This window comes from Andrographis paniculata, unplaced genomic scaffold (genome assembly GCF_009805555.1).
Source record: "Andrographis paniculata isolate CXL003 unplaced genomic scaffold, ASM980555v1 Contig65END, whole genome shotgun sequence".
Lineage (NCBI taxonomy): Eukaryota > Viridiplantae > Streptophyta > Magnoliopsida > Lamiales > Acanthaceae > Andrographis > Andrographis paniculata.
Genome location: NW_026137601.1, coordinates 2442407 through 2461487, shown reverse-complemented (window position 1 = coordinate 2461487; position 19081 = coordinate 2442407). Strand labels below are relative to the sequence as shown.

The following is a 19081-nucleotide window of genomic DNA, read 5'->3' as shown; positions in this document are numbered from 1 at the left end:
GTAAAGAAAATTGCAAAAAAATATTTGACATTTGTACTCAATTATTACTTTTGTTCTATATTTATTTCGCGCCTAAAGTAGACAAAAGGTATGAATATATTTTGTAATTTTCTATACTAAGTTATTATATTATTTTATTATTTGATATTTTAAAAATAAAAATAAATAAATATATGTATTAATTAAAAAAAATTAAATATTATAAATACTATTAGCTCAATAAAATATTTAAACAAAAATTTTTGTAAAAAAAAAATGTAACATTTATAATTAATATAAACTACTTTTATAAATATATATTCCTATGTTCATCATCCCGGGAGACTGATTAGAGTGCTTGAAACTTTTCGATCAATTCCATTTTGTAAGTCCCTCTTGTGCAACTATACAGTGGCGGACCACATAGGGTTTGGAGTCGTTGTCCCCGCCCTTACCTCGACTATATTGTTGGTTATATAGATTGTTTATCCTTTCAAATTCAATCAATTTTTAAAAAATCAATATTTTTATATTGATTGATTACGTTAAAATATATATCAATTTTTATTTTTATTTATAAAAATTACTTATTTTTCGTTTTTCAAATTTAACAAAATCTTTAGCCCTCTTGCCGAAACAAGTCTAGCTCCGCCACTAGAACTATGTAAGATTTAGTGATTTACCGTCTCCTAATTACCTTGAGATGAATAAATATTTGTGGGGAAAGTCGGCAATAATAACGGAAGCAAATCCGATACAGTAATCTTATGTTTGTCAATTATTGCGTTTCTAATACCTCTATAATTACCTACCTCTTAGAATTTTACTTAATGTAACAAGACTTTATTAGCTCTATTAATAAATACATTTAGCACACATATTATTTATTTATTGAAAATTATATTATTATCCAGACTTTGAAATTTAAATTTTTAAAATTTTAATTTATTCATAATTTATCCATACAAAAATAATTCAAATTTATTTTAAAAAATCGCCCCCACCTGCGTATTTTTTTTTTAAAATTTTTATATTCAATTTCTCTTCAACCAACTCTTTAACAAAACTGTGCCAAAGAATCTTAAAAAAAAAAAAAAGGTATATAACATATAGTTGGTTGATTTCTTGAGACAACCCTTGTAGACCCACAAGCAGATTGATATTGAAGTTCTGAGTGGCCATTGCTAGCTCTCGAAAGGTGAAGACCTCTGTATGGACTCTTACATTTCCATGCTTTACTGCAGCATCTTCTGTTACCCTTGGCTTCCTTCTACGTGGACAACATTATGGTTCAACAAGTTAGATTTCAGGTACATCGTGAAATAACAGTGGGAAGAGACTCAAAAACTCCAAATTGGATGCTTTGTGGATTCTAACCAGCAGCATTCATCGACATGCTTCTGGGAATGTTTGACAATCCCTCTGCATCCACATACTCATACTTGTGAAGAGTATCTTTGGATACCTTGAGAGAAGCCTTCCCCATTGTGTCACTTGGTCTCATCCTACATACTCATCTCCTACCTTACTTCTTTGATTCACAAGAATCACCACAAATTGCATTTTGCTTTTCTTATACTGCTATTATGGCCATCAAAGTAATATGCCAAAGAAGACCTTAAAGATCATTACAGAACTGTGTAAAGATTGGTCTTAAAGAAGGCACACAGTTAGAAAGCAATCATTCAAATTGAAATGTAATGAGACAATTAAGAAACATGAACAGTAATCATGGGTGAAGCTGGACTGGTTGCACTTGTTGTGTTGCGGGATGCTGCTCTTGTAGGCGGTGCAGGTTACAAACGGGCGACCAATTTTGATTGGGAGGTGAGTAAAGCAAGCATTGATTCATCTATACAGTTTTCTGGACTTGAAAATTCTTACATCATGTGAATCTTTGTCCTATTAGCGGCGGAAAAATTGGCGCGACTTCTTCGATCTCAATGGAGCTCATGTCCAAAGGGTTGAGCCTCTCTTGATCAGCAAGGTACATATATTCACACTTTTGCTTGCACCATACAAGTTTCCTCATACAAACATAAATGAAATCTCAAAATTTCAAGTGTCTTTATTTGGTGATTATTTGATTCTTTTTTTTTTTGTTTAAATAGTAGGTTGAATGTGATATTCTATAAGATGAAATAGCATAAAACATAGTAAATGAAATTAAGAAAAAGGAAAAAAAAAATCTCAATGTAACCATAGCCTTAGAAGTTGAGCATTCTTTTCAATGTCAGACTAATTGTGTTGACTCACAAGCATCATATCAAGGTTCTAATTAATGCACAAATGCAAACACAGGTGAATACAGTTTTCCAGCTCATCTTAGTTGCAGCAGCTCTACTTCAACCGGATTTCGGAAATGATCAGACCCAGATTTACATAAACTATCTAAGGTATTTTTCTTGCATCACACCAGCATTGTCCAATGTATATGAAATATGAACAGCCCATTTCTCTTCAACCTGCATTGCAGTTGGTTAGTGGCATCAACAAGAGTGGCTTCTACAGAAGCATACGGTGGACAGTACTGGAAAAATGGAGCTTCATTGATGAAGTCTAGCTAGCTCTTTGAAGTCTGAAGAACACCAGTTACGAGTTCTGGATGATGCCCTCAATACCCTTTTCTCTTAGCTTAATGTGTTCTTTTATTTTTTTTTTTGTTTTATCTAAAGAAGAAAGTAAAGGCAGATATATAAGATCCCCGGTCTCTGTTTTTTAATGCTTCTGTAAGGGGGTCTATCAGTTCTAAATAATGCATCAGATTAGAGGTTATTATATTTTACTGTCCAAATAGTGAAGAAACACTTGAATCCTTAAACTGACAGAATTGAACTCAATTGGTCATCCTAAACCAAGACAAAAAAATAAAATCAAGACAAAAATCATAATTCAATCCAATCCTTCCTCAATCTCAGACCACATAGAAGAATTCTTGGAGAATTTCCCCTTCACCTGACTAATAATCTCCCTGGCTTCCCTAACCTTCCCAATGCCCACCAAGCCATACACCAGAGACTTCATCGTCGTAATATTCGGGACGAAACCCTTGGACATGCAATCCTTGCATACACTCGATGCTTCCTCAAAATCCCTCCCCTGACACAAGTAATAAGCCAATGTGAAATAACACTCAGATCCAGGTTCCATCCCTTTATCTATCATCTCCTTGAACAAGCTCTTCGCCATGCCCAGCTTCCTTTCTCTGCAGAACCCATACACCAAATGCCTATAGGTCGTCTGGTTGGGCTTCATGCCCCTTGCCAATATCCCATCAAACAATGCCTTGGCCTCATCTGATCTTTTGAGCTTGCATAAGCTTTGGATTCTGACGTTGTATATGCTAATGTTCGGCACTATGCCGTATTTCTTCATCAATGCTAAAATCATCCCAACTTCACTGAACTTTTCCTCCATGTAGAACCCGGCGATCACTGTGGTGAACGTTTTTGTATCCGGAGTTATGCCCTTCGTCTCCATCTCCGCCAGCATGGCGTGCGCCTCGCTTGCGCTACCCGACTGGCAGAACCCCCTGAGGACGACGTTGTAAGTGTCCAAATTCGGACGGAGATCGTACTTCATGGGGAATTCGAGAAAAATCCTCTTCATCACGCCGTATTCGCCGGCTAAAGTGCACGAGTACAGCAACGAATTCAACGTCTTCACGTTCCTCTCGATGCCCTTCTCAGGCATTTCGTCGAACAGCTTGATGGCGTCGTCGATAAGGCCGCCCTGAGCGTAGAGGATGATGAAGTGCGAAGCAGCTCGCTCCGATCTGTTGTGGAGTTTATCCATGGACTCCTTGATGAAACACCTGATTCCGTCGTAATGATTCGCATCTCTGAGCTTTGAAATCGCTTTGGAATAGGCAAGTCGGTCGTGGAAGGACTCGGGGCTAAGGGTGGCGGATCGGCAGATATCGAGGATCCGCTCCGGATTCTGTTCGCCGAGGATGAGGGGCAGCAGTGAGCGGGAACCGCCGCCGCCGGTGACTGTGGAGAGCCGACGCCATTGGAGTATGACTGACCTGAGCTTGCCGCAGGGCATAGCCATTATCCAAGTTTATATTAATAAGAACACATTTTTATATCTGCTGTTTATCTACCACCAAATTTTTACTTACTAATTTATGAATTTGCATGGCTTTTATTTATTTATTTTTAATAATTAATTGATTAACTATATATATCCTAAAAAAATTTTATTTAGTTAGATCTAATTTGATTGACTATATTTGATATCATACTAGTGTTGGCACTCCGGCGTTACACGGTTTCTATAAATTGTTAAAATAATATTAAAAATAATTAATTACATTCAAATATTTTGTACAAAGATACAAATATTCTTAAAATTAATCAAGAATTAATAGATATCATATTATTCAAATTTTTCAATCCAAATTATATTATTTTAAATATATTATAAACTAATTATTATAATTGTCATTTTTATTGTTCCTATTTATATTTAATTTTTTATTTCTAATATAGACCAAAAAAAAAAAAAATTACTTATATATGCTGAAAGAGTTTTGTTTAAAAGAGTTTTTAAATTTTTAGAATTTTTTAGTATTGTATATTTAAATATGAGTTGTAAAAGATTTAGAATTTTTTTAAATTTTTGTCTAAATATAAGTTCTAAAAAATTTAAGATTTTTTTAGAGTTTTGTTTAAAAATAAGTTTAAATTTTTTTAGAATCTTCTAGAACTAGAAAACAATATAAAATTGAACATCTAATCTGATATAAAAAGTTAGTTAGACGTAACATTTATAGAAAATAAAATTTAATATAATATTTTAAATAGAAAATAAGTATTTAATAGTTTTTATGTTATAAAAAAATATTATCATTTTTTCTATTTGTATGTTATTTAAAAAAATTGTTTTGTTTATAATAAAAAAATACATTTTTTTAACCACTTTTTAATAATTTTCTGAATGGAAAATACAAAAAAATATATATAAAAATAAAAAATACCTATATTTAAATTGATTTTAAATCAAATAAGTCTGTTTTTGACAAATAAAATAAAATAGAGAAAAATTATAAAGTTTAACAAAAATATATAATAATAAATATATATATATATGTACGAATTTATATAATACCTTTGTAACAAAACCTTGATAATCTTTCTCAGCTAAAATAACAATTTTTGTTTTTGTCATAGTTCTTGAATTTCTAAGGATCCGCTAATAATGAAATGTCGAGTTAAGTTGTCAAACCGGATGGAAGAGACGTTTTTGGATAGGAGGAAAACGATTATTTCCTTAGAACTAGAATAGGTTTGGATTTCATTATTGTTATAATTATATACATATATATATGGTAATTATAAACCTATAAATATTGATAAATAAGATTTTTGTTTTACAAATTTATAAATATCTTATAAAAATGTAATAAATATTTTGTTATAATAGAATTTTAATTTAGGTATAATTTAATTAAAAAAAAAAGATTTATTTTTCGTACTTTTTTTTTTGTTAATGCAATTCTCTATAAATATTACTTAAAAATTGATAGTATATATATTAATACAATATATATAATATTATATATTTTTTATCTACTCAAAAGAAATTACATGTAACTGTCTTCATTCAAAAATACGAAATATCTATATATTATGTATTTGAAATCAGTTCATAATTCTTTAATTCTGAAATTTTTGAAATTTGTCTGATATTTTTATTTCTTTTTGTTTTACAATTTTTATCATAATTTTAATATAGTGGTGGATATTTAAAATTTACATGATGGATATATATACAGCTTTTTAATTTTATAAAGTTTATTTCTAATTTTTTTTAATTGAAACTCATATTCTCATTTCTTTTAAATATTTTTCAACGAATTTTACTTTTATATTTATTTTAATTTAAGAAAAAGACAAATATAATATGCAGAAAGAGTGTAATAGGTTTACCGATTTGATTTTTTTTTTTAAAGTTAAAAAAAATCATTAGTTCTATACATTATATTTTATAATTACTTCATTTGATCTATATAGATTTTGATTTCAATTTGTACATTCAAATATCATATTGTATCACTGATTTTTTTTTTCCCAGATTTGTTTCATCATTTTTATATAAAAATTTTCAATATTTTTATCTTACTATTTTGGAGAAAATATATAATTACGGTATTTATTGTATACTTTTTATTTTTATACACAATGTGGGACGGAGGTAGTAAAATATACTCCCTCCGACCCAACAAAAATGCAATATTTTGTTTGGGTACGAGAATTTATCTAGTATAAATTAATTATTTAATAGTGAATATTATTATTTAATGATTAAAAAATTTTAGATTATATGTTTGAATATTTTAAACATTATATATCTCTATAAAATATATATACAATATCAATACTATTATTTAGATAATAAAATTTTATTAATACAAATGAAAAAAATTATTTATTTATTTATCATTACCATAAATTAGTTTTGTAAAAAAATAGAAAGTTTTAAAGATAAATAAAATATTTGTTAAGTTGGGAACATATAGAAATAAAGAGTTTTGAGTGGATCAAAATGTAAAATATTAAAATTTTAATTAAATTGATTTATATTTGGCATCATTTGTATTTGGCATTGAAATTTAGGTGAAGAATATTAAGTAATATGATTGAGAAGAGAGAAATAATTACTTAATTTTTTATTTGAATAATATAATGAGATAAAATGATGTATATATTAATATATATATATATAAATATTATTAATTATTTTTAAATTTGAAAATATTGCATTGAATTTAAGATAAACAAAAAAAGAAATATTTAGGAGTGTTTGGAACAGAGGTCATACAAAACTTTTACTATTCAAATCTGAACTCAAAATCCAATCCCTCAAACAAACACCAAAACAAAAGCAGAGTTTACTCAGTCCAATAAAAACGTGTTATTTTTCTCAAAAACTGTACTAAACTGTTTTATTTTCATGTCAAACTCATTCTACCTCTGCAGGTTCATCTATATCAGGTTCCCAACGGTCTCTCTTGTCAATATTGTTGTCTGATACGTGACCTTCAGATTTTAATTTGCTGTCTTTATCTCTCTTTCTTTTCGATGATTTCTTGAGATGACTGCCGTGATGTTTCTCAAGCTCACCCCTAACGTTGGGGTGCTTTTCGTGACGAGTACTTCTTGTGGTCTTTCTATATTCGAATTCCTCAGAATCATGTTTCCTTGGAGATTTATCTCGTTCCTCAACTGACCAATAATCTGGAGATACAGATACTTGCTCAAGCCACTGCTCCTTTGATCCGGCGCCATGGCTTTTCTTGTGCTGTTTCTCCCTGTGTCGTGTCGTCCTTTTGTGCACACGGTGATCATAGTGGTCGCTATCACTACCACTGTCACCATTGTCACGGTGCATGTTCATCCCGCCACTTTTACCACTTTGGTATTCGGATTTTCTGCTCTTACTGTGATGCCTCTCTCTGAAATTAGATGCATCCTCATCTAGAATTTCTAGTGGCTTTCTGTCAGCCCTTCTATGGCGCTGCCCATGAGCGCTGCTTCGAGTATTATCCTCGGAGTCCTTTCTTGATCTTCTCGATTCGTAGATTTCCCTAGACTGTGATCTCCTTGACCAGTGCCTGTCGAAAAGCTTGGACAGAGTGTGAGCAGAAAGTAGAGAATGGCCTAACAAAGCAACCTTCAGAAAAAATAAAATTCAAGGGCGGAAAGGAAATGGATATAATTTCATTCAAAGTATTAGAATCAATCAAAATAACATCTAACATTAGACAGATGTTTTCCATAACTATCCATGCACCTAATGTCGTCTTTTATATTGTCTTTATGCTATCAGTAGTATACCACCACATAAATTTTTGCGGCTAAACAGACTTTAACTATCACTAGAATTCATATACTATCCGTGGTGGTGTTCACGCATTGATTTTGAATCAAATGACTAGACAGGTGGTACACAAAGGAAGACAAGTTTTAGCATAATAGTTGCTTGTTAGAAAAGTGTGCATCAAATAAATGGTTGTCCAGTACCTGCAAGTATCATCGGTGGAAATTCTGCTGGAACTATGGATATATCTTGGGCTTCCTTGCTCCGAATTTCTGTCATATCCATATTCATCAGAATTACCAAACAACGCAGCCATCTTTGCCAGCCAATATTTCGGAGGTGGTTTATCCCAATCAGCCCATTCATAGTCTCCACCAGGATTCCGAAAGCAATGAATAAAGTTGCAGGTAGTTCCGCGAGAACATGTCTAGGAATAAATGTAGTCATCAGATATGGTGAAATAAATTGCAACTTCCAAGGGAAACCAAATGACTGTACATATGAACATATATAGCTTCAGAAATTATCCTCCTTTACCTGAAGCCTTGATTTCATAAATTCTCCGCATATAGCAACCTTCCATCTTGTTAACCCAACAAATTCACATTGAATCTATCAATAAAAATCAAAGTCAGTAGAAAAATATAAAGTAGAAACAGATGACAGATATAGTTAGCACAATACAATATGCATCATTACTCATGTTCAGTGAGCATCAAACAAACCATACTTAATAATTATACTGAAGTGCATATGATACATTTAAAGAAATTTCTTTACCCACCTTCAAACAAGGGGTTTATTCTACATCAGTTTTTCATTCAGGTGGTAAAAGATGGGAGTAAACTGAAGAATTATGTCCTAAAAGTGGACATCTAACTATATTTAGTGCCATCAAGTCAAAATTATCCATCTACATTGTTAAAAACACCTCTTGTATATGAGTTTTAAAGGGAATCAAATAACAAAACATTTGCATGCAATAAAAAAGAGACCTGTTTCCCTGCATAATATCGTCCATTCGCTGATTGATATGCCATCACAGCAGAATCCAATGACTTATAGTGCACATAGACATTTCCCCGCAAATGAGATGAGCCATTTCTGCATACCTGAGACATAGTCATATCTCTGTCATATGCTGAAACAGGTGATAGACAATGATTCATTGCATCTATTACTTTCCACTTTGTGGTGCCAGAGAAACATAACGGAAAAGTAATTTCCGTGCCTTAGGTAGATGCAACTTGCAGCTCACATGCAAAATGATGAATGCAAACAGTCATCAACAGAGAAAAAAATACAAAATATATATCCATGGCCGACCAATTTCCTACCTTGAAATTTACAATCTCCCCAAATTTCAAGAACTCTGTGTGCACATCCTCATAGAACTCTTCATAGGCACGTTCAACTTCTTCATCTGTGTGCTGGATAAAGAAGTATGACAAAAGATGATCATAGAGATATTTGCCATGATGAATGAACAGAAGTACTAGAAGACAAAACATATAGGATGCTAGATTGTAATATTAAAAACTACTCGGATACTTAAGATATATTTTGCACTCTCCACTACTAACACATACAAAATTAATAGACTAATCAACTAATGAGCTATCGAAATTAAACCATATCAGTATAAAACCCTTCTTCATGGCCATTCATGTACTGCAATTGCAGACATGAACAAACAATATAATTTAAACTGAAGAGTTAGAAAGTGTTTACTGTCTCAAGTAGAACCCTGTGCAGGTGTGAACACAGTTATGATATAGCATCGCAAGAAAAAGAATATAATGTTGTGGGAAAAATCAAGTTTCTTTTACTTTAACTATCTTGGATTCTATCTTATGTTGCTTCAGCCTCTACCATTATTAAATAAAAATATAAGAAAAATGAATGCTAATTAAAATCCAGGTAAAAGGATTTTGAATCCAGGTAAAAGGATTTTGAATCCATGTAAAGTTTAATAATTCACATGCATGAATCTTATTCCTGTGGATAAACTTCATATGCCAATCATGGATTTAAAAAAACATAAATATGTCTGCATTATACTGAAGGACAAAGGAACCTTGAGAGCAGTGAATGTCCCAGAAAAATACCTCTCATTCATTTACCTACACTAACCTAATTTCTTCAACATTGATTTGTTAGATACTCCATCTGTAATAAATTTCCCCATCTATAAAAGGATTAACTATCAGCCATCGTGTTATTTTACAGAAACATTTTGTTGTGTATCTAAAAAACCAGCTTCTGCATGACAAAGTAGAAAGGATAAATTGCAGAACATAATTGCAATGTTAGGTTCATGTTTGCAAACTTTTGTGATGCTACTCCAACAAAAAATGGACCATGAAAGAAAAACAAGTAGATTGAAGAAAGCAAACTCAAATTAGGACACAGCTGTTAAAGGCAGATAGTGGCCAACATAGTAAACACATATAGATTTAGAAAAGGGAAAAGATATCAATCACAGGGGACGGAAAATTCTTGTAAGAAATTTAGTTTGAACAAATACAAGGTTTAACAATGACAAATGGCAAAAAAAATCTTGAAATGTTCCCATACTCGATTACTACACAATATACTTATTCCTTAGGTATGCAGAAAAGATGGTCTTAACTCTTTGCTACTGCATGCAGAAAATACAGTATCCTGAAGTTTTCACACATACCAAACCTTAAGAGATCACGCAGGAGATCTGCAACATCCATGAAATAGAAGCTTCCCATTATACTAGTAGTAGTTAAGGAACCCGAGAAGTCAGATCACAAAAACTATGCCAAAAAGGATGATAAAGGAAATGAAAACCAAAGAATAACTGATCATTTTAATTATCAAGAGCAAACAGAAGTATCATTAAAGCTGATGTCACTCCAGTATTTGCTTTGCATCCATTCCCTAAGATCCCACATAGAAAGACTCAGCAGAGTATCGGCACAAAACAAACATCAACCATGAATATCATCTGATTCAATCAAGAACTCAAAGGCAGGAAGGGATGAATCCACATTTAGGCACACGTAACACTACTAATATCTATCTAATGTTTGGTCTTAAAAATTGAAAGGCATAGCAATAAACTTCAAATTGTTAGTTTCCCAACCAATCAAAATAAGAAATAAAAGAAACTGGAAACTTCATCAAAGCAGGTTGACAATTTTACTGCAGCCTACTAGAAATAAATAAGAACAGATGGCATGATTCTGCAAACAAACAATAATTTAGAGATCAGGATACTAAAGTCACTTGAAGACCTCATTAACAGACCTCAAGACCCTCATCCTGCTCCCAAGCAAGGCCAGGGCCATTGTACATGTTCTTAATTAGCAACGTGCAGGACTTGTCAGGATAAAAGTGAATTCTGCTACAACGTGAACCAAATCGACATGCTCCAGTTTTAAGGTGGAATGGACAATGAGCTTTATCCTGATAAACACATAACCAATAGATGTGATTTAGCTTCCCAGAGAAAAAAAAAAAAAAAAAAAAAGAAGTGGTGATTCAACCTATGAGAATGTCTTAGGTAATGATTTCCATGAAATTGATACGGAGGTAGACAAGAAAAAAGTTCTACCCGCTCTATTCCAAGCAACGGGTTGCAATGAAATTAAATAAACCAGACAAGGAAAAAATTCTACCTGCTCCGTTCCAAAGTTGGGAGTCTCCTGAGCAACATTTTCCAGTAGCTCTTGAGCTGAAAGATTCTTATAATCAGCAAAAGCTTCAGACTGTGGGGGTAGAGGATTTGATGTGGGTCTATTTGGATCCTACATTATTAGAGAACTGTATGTGTCAGCTATTCAGAATGAACATAATATAATGGTTTGGATGATTTACTAGCAAACCTCTTCTGCAATATGTTGGCTTTTATCCTTCTTTTTCACCCTGATCCTTTTCTTCTTGACAATAATTTCATTGCCCTGCCAAATAATCTCAGGAGGCCCATCTTCCACATACTCCCAGCCATTTTCATCTTCTTCATTTTCATCTCCAACCTGCATATGGCCCACGTAAGTTCAAGAAAGTCTAATCACTAAATAACAATATAGAAACTTGCAACAGATGCATCAACAAGATAATTAGTTTCGACGCACCAATGAATATGTGAATTAATATCCTGAGGGTAAAGAACCAATGTACATTAAAAAAAAAAAAAAAAAAAAACATGTCGCAGCAGTACAAATGATAATAAGCACCCACAATAATAATAATGATAATAATAACTCTTCTCTATAAGAAAGTAAAGAAACAACACAAAGTATTATGAACAATTTACAATCCCATGCATAGGTAATCCAAATTAAGCTCCCCGAAAATGAAAGTACGCAGAACCAAAGTGGAGCCAATTTCACATCATCCCACTCCCCATTTGAAGACAGTCCAAAGAGTTATTCAACCAAGTTTACAATGCAAAACACCACTTCTTCCACACAACTATCTTAAACTACAATAAAGTTCCACACAAACATTCTATGGTCAATTTGAAAAACTAGTTCCAATAACCTATCATTCAAAACTTAATCCCACAAAACCTATTCAACTATTCATTAGCAACAAACACTTTTCTAAGCTGATTCAGACATTTTCGATGTCCCTTAATAACCTAGTTTGCAACACATATAATCACCAATACCGCGTGCATGCCCAAAGATCATTCACTAAATTGTTTCACACACATATTCTTAACTTGTACTAAAGTTTGATAAAATTAAACGATCAAGTAAGAACACAAATGATGTTGTAGGTAGAACAGCTGTTTCCATTGAATGCAAGTTTTTGAAAAGTGGTGATGGGAGAGATCCCTGTAAAAGCATACGTACCAGGTTTTGTTTCGAGTGTTCTTCTTCCTCTGCAGCTTTCCTTCTTCTCTCCTCCTCCTCCGTCTGCTCCTCCGCCTTTCTCCTGTCCCATTCTTCCATAATCTTCCTCTCCCTCTCCTCGAATTCCTTCCATTCCTTTTCCAGTCTCAACTTTTCCTGCTCCTCCTCAGCTTGAAGCCTCATCACTTCTTCGGGGTCGTTAAGCCGAGCCTCCTCCTCCCGGAGCGCCAATTCTGCCATCTCCCGTCTCTTTTTCTTCCTCCTCTCCTTCTTGGCTAACTTCCGCCTCTCCTTCCCGCTGCTTGCCTTCATCCCGGTGAACGCGATAATCGTGTTATCGCAATTACCGTCGTCGTCATTATTTTCTGCTTGTTTTTCTTCGATCTCGTTATCCATGCCTTCCCGATCAGACATCACATCGTTAGGGTTTTAGAATTTGGGGATTGAATCCTGAGGCTCAATTTTGAAACTCCTCTGTATAGAATTGCCTAATTGGATTTTTTATTTTCTACGTTCAATATCAATTTATATTACATTATATTACTATAATTTAAAATTTATACTCTCAATAAAAAAATATACAGCGTTTCCTTGACAATCTAGAGCAACTTGCGATATCTTTCCAATTCTATATTCATATTCTTTAATTTTTTATAATATATTTTATATATTATTTTTAAAATTGAAAATTTGGGCCGGATAAGGGAGCGAAAATAATGTACCCGAATAGGAAGACACCGAATCCTCGGATTCGGGTTTGCCGCCGATTATTTTTAGCCTCCGTCGCTGTTCGTTTCAGCGGCGAAGAGAATTGAAAAGCGGAGGTAGAGACTTCGCCGGGAGTAGGGCATGACCACGGCAGCAACGCCAGCGGCTTCGGGAGACCCCTCCGCAGCGAATTCTAAGACGGTACTGATAACGGGAGTGAGCCGGGGTTTAGGCAAAGCCCTAGCTTTGGAATTGGCCAAGCGCGGCCATGTCATAGTCGGCTGCTCCCGCGCCTCGGATAAGCTTTCGTCTCTCCAGTCGGAGCTCTCGGCGGCCTCGGAGAACAGGAGCAACTGTGACAAACACATTATCATGACTGTCGATGTGGTAATTTCTTCATCTGTTAAATATTCTCAGGCTTCTTCTTTCATTTTAATCGTTTTTATCCTCTTTTACGTACTTTTTTGCATCGTTTTCTTTTCTGTGATGATCAGAGGTCCAACAGCAGCGTTGAGGTGTTTGCGCGTGCAGTGGCGGAGAAAAAAGTTGTTCCTGATATTATAGGTTTGTTAACATATTAAGTTTTGCTTGTTTTCTGTTGAAACTATTCTTCATTGTTTGCTAATGATTCTCAGAAATTGAAATGCATGTTTATTGAAAAATTAGTTCATTGGAGTTTTTTGGAGAGCAAGTGGCAAAAACTGATAATGTTATCATTTGAAAGCACAACTATAACATCATTGAATTTGATGGATCATTGGATATTTGGCCATGGCTGGAAAGCACTCTAACACGTTACCTATGTTGTATCTGTTATTGGTTAGTTATGCTGTCTAACTGATCTTCTGAGAAATGTCTCACCCACCCTGCAATAAATTATAGTTTCCGAGTGTTTAGGCTGCATCTCGCTGTCCGTTTTAGAAATTTCTTATGCTAGTCGAGTTGAAAACAAAGGAGGTAGTCACTAGCCAGCCAGCAAACAAAATTCTTAGGGCGTGTTCACTTGTGTTTTTGTTTCCATATTCAAACTGTGCAATCCCCAATGAATTTTTTATTTTTGCCCAAAACTATCGCATTCAACATTTTTTCGCTTTCAAAATATATCATCCAATACCTATTTTCCACTAAAAATGTTAAATCCATTACACCAGTAAACATACCTTAGTTTCCTGCTTTCTCTTTTTATAAACTGGAATGTGGAACACATATTTATTATCTGTGTTCAATAAATTTATTCTAACTACCTGCTAATAGTTTTGACGAAAATTTCTGAATCATCTGGACTAACCTGTGAAATCTTCCAGTAAACAATGCTGGGACAATCAATAGGAACAATAAGATATGGGAGGTCCCAGATGATGAATTTGACAATGTAATCGACACTAATATCAAGGGAACAGTTAATATATTACGCCACTTCATCCCACTTATGATTGAGAGAAAGACTGGGATAATAGTCAATGTGTCATCTGGATGGGGAAGGTCTGGTGCTGCGCAGGTAAGAAAAAGTTATCATGTGTCTTTCTTCTTAAGGTTCACTTATTGTTCAATAGTTCTCAAGTGACGTAAAATGTGGCTCCACTACACCTTGCTAGTATTTGGATAACTTATGATAATATTTTCTAATTTGATTGGTGCTCAACATTATAATATTGTAGATTTTGGCATGAAATAACCTGCTGGCAATTCCACAGAGCAAGGTGGTCATTTTAAAATTGTATTTAGGTGAAATATACCCTTGATGACAACTTTTTAAGTTCCCTTGCTCGAAATTATGATGTGGGTGTATGCGAGATATGTCATGCCACTCCACTATCTAGGACTTTGGCGTCCTCTGAATTTGCACTGTGATGTCTGTGGGCTGAGATTTTGTTAAATTATGCCAGGTGGCGCCTTATTGTGCTTCGAAATGGGCTATAGAAGGCTTGAGCAGGTCTGTTGCAAAGGAACTACCTCCTGGAATTGCTGTTTTGGCGCTTAGTCCGGGTGTTATTAATACGGAGTTGCTTCAGTCGTGTTTTGGAACTTCAGCTGCTCTATATCCAACGCCCGATTCATGGTATTGTGTTCTCTTTTCTCTGCCAATTCAAATTGCCAATGCAAAATGCAGGTCATGACTATGGTTTTAATTTGATTAATGTTTGTCTATCTAGATATTTTAATGCCATAACTAAAATATTTTACATTTATAAGAAGAATAATAAAGATTTTATAACCTTTTCTTTTCACTAGTGCTTAGGCTATAGCAGCTGAAGATGATAGGTTGCTTTCAATATTGATGTGTGGTGGGTGAAATCAGAATAATGTTTTTAATGCTAAATGAATGACAAATCGAAACAATGTCTGTCGACAGGTTATGGTTTTAGCTAAGACTGTCTATTCTCAGCTCAGAGTTTGAAATCTATTCAAAGTTTAAAAACGAGGCATCATGAGTTATTATTTTGCCAAATCATGTAGTTAATTGTATCGCCTAGTAGCTTTACAAGCAATTCTGTCCTTCCTTTTGCTATTAAGTGATAGGCATAGAACAAAGTTGTTGAAGCATGTTGACTGTAGAACTCAATTTGAGATGTCTTGATCCATTACCTTATCTTTATCCTGAATTCTGCCATTTAAATGCTCTGCTAATTTAAAAAACTGCACCTTTTCTTGGAATCAATATATTTCTTGAAAATTTCTTCTCACGCCCTTTGGTCTTTTCCGAGCAGGGCTCCAAAAGCAGCCACTATGATCCTTCATCTGACCGTGGCAGACAACGGTGCATCTCTCACCGTGTGAAGCTCTTGAATTGTTGGCTGACAACAATTCATCGGTTTGTTCAAATTCTCCTCACCCTCCGAGAGATTTTGTTGTGAATTCTTGAAAGATGAAAAGAATTGTGCAGATCTTCCAGTTGGTAATATTTTTCTTTGTAGAATGAATCATTCATGTCAATTGAATTTGTTAGGTTCAGAGTCATTCTAGTGTTTTTGCAGTTACTTGTGTCAATGCTTTCCTCCTTGTAAACTACGATTCCTTTACAATATACTCCATCTCTCTCACATAAGTTTCTATTTTCTATTTCCGTTCGTCTAACATAATTTGTCTTTTTTTTTTTGAAAATATAATTATACATTTTAATCGCATTTTAAATTTTCTATTCTATAACTTTTTAAAATTTAGCTAAGCTATTTAGTTATATCAGACTTAATTTATCTTCTTAATTACTTACTCATCTTTATAGAGGGAGCAAGTGATATGTTGTTGGCTCTCTCTCCCTATATAATATGTATACATCATTTTTATTCTTTTTTTGGTACACTTTTTGAAAGCTTTGGGCTATGTTTTTGGACAATTAGTATTGGATGATGTAGATAAGATCTTATAGAACCTTTGGTTTGCCCGAATGTTTGAAATTAAGGGTGTGTTTGTTTGGGGATTGGATTTTAAATTCACTGTTCATCTCAATTTTTTTTTTCTCCTAAAAATATCAAATCAAACGTTTATTTTTCATTTTTTATATTATACTAAAAATTAATTTTATATTCAAAATATCACATTAACACCTATTTATATCACATCATTCAACTATTCAAATTCTAACCCAAAATCTAAACCTCTCACTAAACAAACACACCCTAAGCAGATTTTATAATTTATTTTTATTATTAATGGACTAAAGAAAAAAAAATGTATGTAAATAAATAAAAATTTGTGGTTTGGTCTAATAAAAATGCAAAGAGGAGTTATGGCTCATCTTTCACCACCCAATTATCTCTTTATGGGTTACTGAATTTGATCAAGATTTTAACCACCCAATTATAACTTCGATTGTATTTATTAACAATAAATTCTAACAAAAAGGTAATAAATCAAATATTTCTTAATTTTATAAAATATTATTTTTTATTTAAATCTTTATTATTTAGACCTTATATTATAAAAATTAAAAAATACTTTTTTTTTTTTTTAACAAAACATCGTATAAACATATTATTTAAATAAAAAGACATAAAACTTCAAAATCTAATACAAACTCAAAATTTTATAAAATATTATTTTTATATTATCTTTTAATTTAAAACTTTATTATTCAGATATGATATTATCAGAAAATACAATTTTCTATTAACAAAATATCGTATAAATCTATTATTTAAATAAAAAGACATAAAACTTCAAAATCGAATACAAACTTGAGTTTGTTAAGTGTTTTGATCCGATTTTTTTAAAATGTAAAATATAGGGAATTATGACGGTAATATAAAATGAAAACATTATTATTTAAAAAGAAAATTCTTAGATTCTAGTTACAAAATTTTTGATACTCTTTATTTAGATTACTTTTTTTTAAAAAAAATATATATTATACTAAATATATATATATATATGATTTACAAATTATCACGAGTTGATCTTGTCATGTTTAAATTTGACTATGTTAGAGATTCGAGACTCAACTCATATTAGTTCGTTAAGAAATGTGAGTTGAAATTTTTATTTAAATTTAGATCCTTTAACAATTTTTTTTTTTTTTTTTTTTTGTGCTTGGGTCAGGTGGACTCATTAAGAAAATTAGTTATTTTATTTATCTAATTTTAAAAAGTTAAAATTTATTAATAAATTTAAATAAAATAAAATTAAATATAATATTTATAAAAATATATATATTTATTAAATGTAAAAAATACCAATTTCATTTTTTAATAAATGTTGTCGGAACAAACTCAATTTCGTTAACAAATATAACCCGTCAAAATTTAGGGGTATATTCAATTGAAATTTTAATGGATTTTTTTTATATTTTAAAAAGTCTATGGATTTATATGGATTTAGAAAATTAATTTCTACTGATTTGATTGAATTTTTTATGATTTATATGAATTTTGTAGGATTTTGAAATAATTTTTTATGAATATATTAATTATATAAATTTATATCAAACAACAAATTTTAATAATATAATAAATAATTATTAATCAGATAATATTTAATATTAATAAATAATATATATGTATTTACTTTTTATGTAAAATAGTTATATTAAAATAAATAAATAAATAATTTATAAGTTTTGAAAAAAATATTAAAATTAATAAATAAATATAAATTAATGGTTCAACAAAAAAATATATATTTAAATATTTATTTCACCTTATCGTAATGATAATATAGTGTATTCGATAATTGAAAAGAAAAGACATCAGTAATATAATAATATTATTTAAAATTATATTTATAATATAAAAATATATATTTAAAAAAATCATAATAATTTGCTAATATATTTTAGTTTTAAATTATTATTTTTATTAAAAAATATAATAATAGTAATCAATATTATCATATTATTGATCATATATACAATAATAATAATAATAATAATAATAATAATAATAATAATAATTTTAAGAATACATTAAAATCTGTGATGGCAATGAAAAAAATTTTTCTATACAAAATTTTCACAAGAATCCATTAAAATCTATAAATTATCTCAAAATTTTAAAAGATATATTGAATACCTAAGATTTTACGAAACTTTTAAAAGTCAATCCTACAAAATCTATATTGAATAGAAGCCGGCATATCCGTTTCAGCTCCTTACGCTTCTTGAACAAGTTAAACTTTATTTATTTTACAATTCTACCCCTATAATCTTACATTCAATGTAATACTACTAATTTTATTTTATTTTATTTTATTTATTTAAAAAAAGTGTATTTAAACAGCCACTTCAACCAAACAAACTCGAGCGT

General features: G+C 31.6%; 4 protein-coding genes across 4 annotated transcripts; 2 read left to right on the top strand and 2 right to left on the bottom strand.

The window, feature by feature from the left end:
- The first annotated feature begins 1101 nt into the window (after positions 1-1101).
- On the top strand, positions 1102-2568 carry LOC127261962 (cardiolipin synthase (CMP-forming), mitochondrial-like). The gene is made up of 5 exons (XM_051290405.1): positions 1102-1289; positions 1706-1806; positions 1889-1966; positions 2281-2375; positions 2456-2568. The coding sequence occupies exons 2-5, from the start codon at positions 1711-1713 to the stop codon at positions 2544-2546; spliced, it is 360 nt and encodes a 119-aa protein (XP_051146362.1). The 5' UTR covers positions 1102-1289; positions 1706-1710; the 3' UTR covers positions 2547-2568.
- Positions 2569-2739: 171 nt separating this feature from the next.
- Positions 2740-4060, bottom strand: LOC127261961 (pentatricopeptide repeat-containing protein At1g61870, mitochondrial-like). Its single transcript, XM_051290404.1, has one exon. The coding sequence runs from the start codon at positions 4030-4032 to the stop codon at positions 2872-2874; it is 1161 nt and encodes a 386-aa protein (XP_051146361.1). The 5' UTR covers positions 4033-4060; the 3' UTR covers positions 2740-2871.
- Positions 4061-6801: 2741 nt separating this feature from the next.
- Positions 6802-13142, bottom strand: LOC127262377 (zinc finger CCCH domain-containing protein 5). Its single transcript, XM_051291029.1, has 9 exons — positions 12636-13142; positions 11661-11810; positions 11454-11582; positions 11083-11241; positions 9141-9233; positions 8799-8915; positions 8341-8415; positions 8007-8230; positions 6802-7597 (listed from the first exon to the last, which is right to left on the bottom strand). The coding sequence occupies exons 1-9, from the start codon at positions 13047-13049 to the stop codon at positions 6946-6948; spliced, it is 2013 nt and encodes a 670-aa protein (XP_051146986.1). The 5' UTR covers positions 13050-13142; the 3' UTR covers positions 6802-6945.
- Positions 13143-13345: 203 nt separating this feature from the next.
- On the top strand, positions 13346-16405 carry LOC127262005 (NADPH-dependent pterin aldehyde reductase). The gene is made up of 5 exons (XM_051290469.1): positions 13346-13730; positions 13838-13907; positions 14648-14841; positions 15230-15402; positions 16052-16405. The coding sequence occupies exons 1-5, from the start codon at positions 13485-13487 to the stop codon at positions 16119-16121; spliced, it is 753 nt and encodes a 250-aa protein (XP_051146426.1). The 5' UTR covers positions 13346-13484; the 3' UTR covers positions 16122-16405.
- Positions 16406-19081: the final 2676 nt, after the last annotated feature.